The following is a 2,833-nucleotide window of genomic DNA, read 5'->3' as shown; positions in this document are numbered from 1 at the left end:
GGGGGGGGGCCCCCGGGGGCCCCCCCCCCCCCCACCCCATGGCCCCCCCCCCCATCACCCCATACCTCCTCGGGTGCCCCGCTGCCTGGGAAGAAGTTGCCGTCATCGTAACGGTGGAGGGAGATGTAGAGGACGTCGGGGTCGCTGTAGAAGGCTTGCTGGGTCCCGTTCCCATGGTGGATGTCCTGCCGGGGTGCCAGCGGTGTCAGGGACACCCCCCCCCACCATCCTACAGGGTCCCCCATCACCCAGGGGGGGTCCCCGTCCCCCTCCCTGGTGGGACGTTACCCAGTCCACGATGAGGATCCTGCCCACGCTGAGCTTCTGCTGGAGCAGTTTGGCCGAGATGGCCACCGAGTTGAAGAAGCAGAAGCCCCTGGGGACAGGGGGCAGGGTCAGTGCTGGGGGACCCCCGGGTCACCACTGTCGACCCCCCCCCTCGCCCCCCAAGCCTGGGAGGGGGTCCCGCCAGCCCCACGTCCCCCAGTGCTCCCAGTAGCCCCCCACTCACATGGCCGTGGACTCCTCTGCATGGTGTCCCGGGGGGCGGATGACGGCGAAGCCGTTCTGCGGGGACAGAGAGGGACACGTGTGGCGTGTGCCCACGCGTGCACGAGGGCGGCGGCGCACACCCAGGTGAGCGTGCAGGGGAGCGACACGCACACGAGCATGCACAAGGGCTGCCATGCACGTGCAAGCGTGCGCATCTGCCATCACGTGCACCTATGCAAGCATGCACAAGGACAGGGTGCGCATGCAAGCGTGCATGAGGGCTGTCACGCACACCCAGGTGAGCGTGCACGCAAGTGCACACATGCAAGCTTGCTTGTGGACCTTCACACACACGCACGTGCACGAGGACACTGCACGCTTGCAAGCGTGCACAAGGGCCACCATGCACACCCAGGTGAGCGTGCATGGTGTTAGTGCGCGTGTGCAAGCGTGCTTGAGGACCATCACACCCCCAGATAGTGCGCACAAGAGCGGTGCACCCACACGCAAGCACACATGAGGACCATCACGCACGCACGTAAGCGTACGTGGTGTCAGTACCTACACATGTAACCATGCCTGAGCACCGCCACACACAAATAAGTGTGCACAAGAGGCACGCACACATGCGAGCTTGCACGGGGGCCATCACGCATCCAGGTAAGCACGCGCAAGGACAGCGCACGCACGTGCAAGCGTGCGCGAGGATCATCGCACCCCCAGGTAAGCGTGCAAAAAAGCAGCACGCGTGCACGCAAGCTTGCACAAGAGCCGTCGCACCCCCAGATGAGCATGCACGTGGGTGGTACACACGCATGCAAGCGCGCACACCCCGAGCGTGCGGGTGTGCGAGGATGCCCGCCGGCGTGCCAGCCCGCCCCGCTCACCTTGATCTCGCCGGCGGCCACCTTGAAGGCGAGCTCCACCAGGCAGCCCACTGCCATGCGCACGGCGCTGGACGAGTGCATCTCGTTCCACACTGTGTCACTGTCCACCTGCAGTGGGGGGACACGTGGGGGGACACACGGGGACACGTCAGCGGGGACAGACCAGCCTGGGGACACCCCCCCCCTGCTGCCACCACATACTCACCCCGATGCCCCCGCACGGCAGCACCGCGTACGTCTTCTGGCTGATGGGAGCTGGCGGGGCAGAGAGTGCCGTGATGGAGGGTGGGTGCCGGTGGGGACAGTGTGTCGTGTCCCCCCCCAACCCCAAAAGGGGACCCAGGTGTCCAGGCACCCCAGCTGGCACCCACCCAGGAGCTTCTTGCTGTCGAGCTTCTGGCGGTTGAGGGGGCTGGTGCCATAAAGCAGCGTGTGATGCTCCGAGTGCACCGTCTGGATCTCCTCCAGCGTCGCCTTCCTGCCCCGGATGCGCTGGGGAGGGGGGACACAGGGGTGAGACCCCCTCCTAGACAAGCAGGGGACCCCCACCCACCCACCCTGGCCGTGGGTGCCTCACCTCACACTTGCCGAGGAGACCGGTCTCCTGCAGACGGGACCAGATGCTCTGGATGCGGCCGGCGTGCTCGGGGTGGATGTTGGTGTTCCCGCAGGTGCACTGGTGCTTCAGCATGAACGTGTCGTACACCACGCCTGCGCCGGGCAGCCACAGCGGCACGCCTGGGACCGGCCCCCCCCCGGGACCCCCACCCTCCCACACCCCCCGGGACAAGGGGGATCCTATGGGACACGAGGATCCCCGTGCACCCTGAGGGATGGAAAAGGCTATAGGAGAGGGGGGACCTTGTGGGACATGGGCACTACTGGGCACCCCAAGGGATGGGGGACACCATGGGACAGAGGGATGCCATGGGACAGGGGCATCCCATGGGATGGGGGGACCCCTGGGCACCCCAAGGGACTGGGAACCCCAGGGGACAGGGGCATCCCATGGGATAGGGGGACCCCTGGGCACCCCAAGGGATTGGGAACCCCAGGGGACAGGGGGATCCCATGGGATAGGGGCACCCCATGTCACCCTGAGGGATGGCAGACCCATGGGACAGAGGGACCCCATGAGCCACGGGCACCCCAGGCACGCCAAGGGATGGGGGACCCCATGGGATAAGAGCACCCCATGGGACACAGGCACCCCTGGCCCCCCCCAAGTGCTGGGACACCCCATGGGATAGAAACCCCCCACCCTGGGACAACCCCCCATGTGCATTGTCCCCCCCCCATACCTGTGGTAAATAGGTGCTTGGGGGGCCCATCGGGCGCAGGGGGCTTGATGCTGGCGCTGGCGGGGGACGACTGGGTGCGGGCGAGAGCCGGGTGGGATAACGCCAGGATACCCAGGGGGGGCGCGGGGGACAGCTGCAGGGGGGGCTCGGGGA

At 67.1% G+C, this 2,833-nt stretch overlaps 1 protein-coding gene across 1 annotated transcript in view; it reads right to left on the bottom strand.

The window, feature by feature from the left end:
• Window positions 1–2,833, bottom strand: part of HDAC5 (histone deacetylase 5) — a gene marked incomplete at its 5' end in the record, with an annotated part of 8,496 nt that overhangs the window by 2,590 nt on the left and 3,073 nt on the right. The window contains 8 exons of the mRNA XM_010573142.1: window positions 66–185; window positions 289–376; window positions 512–567; window positions 1,380–1,487; window positions 1,585–1,634; window positions 1,751–1,871; window positions 1,957–2,090; window positions 2,681–2,825. Of these exons, the coding sequence (XP_010571444.1) occupies window positions 66–185; window positions 289–376; window positions 512–567; window positions 1,380–1,487; window positions 1,585–1,634; window positions 1,751–1,871; window positions 1,957–2,090; window positions 2,681–2,825 (822 nt within the window). The remainder of the gene's footprint in view (window positions 1–65; window positions 186–288; window positions 377–511; window positions 568–1,379; window positions 1,488–1,584; window positions 1,635–1,750; window positions 1,872–1,956; window positions 2,091–2,680; window positions 2,826–2,833) is intronic.

Source organism: Haliaeetus leucocephalus, unplaced genomic scaffold (assembly GCF_000737465.1).
Source record: "Haliaeetus leucocephalus isolate CR32 unplaced genomic scaffold, Haliaeetus_leucocephalus-4.0 Scaffold368, whole genome shotgun sequence".
Lineage (NCBI taxonomy): Eukaryota > Metazoa > Chordata > Aves > Accipitriformes > Accipitridae > Haliaeetus > Haliaeetus leucocephalus.
The sequence above is the reverse complement of the archived record's forward strand: the minus strand, read 5'-3'. Positions and strand labels throughout refer to the sequence as shown.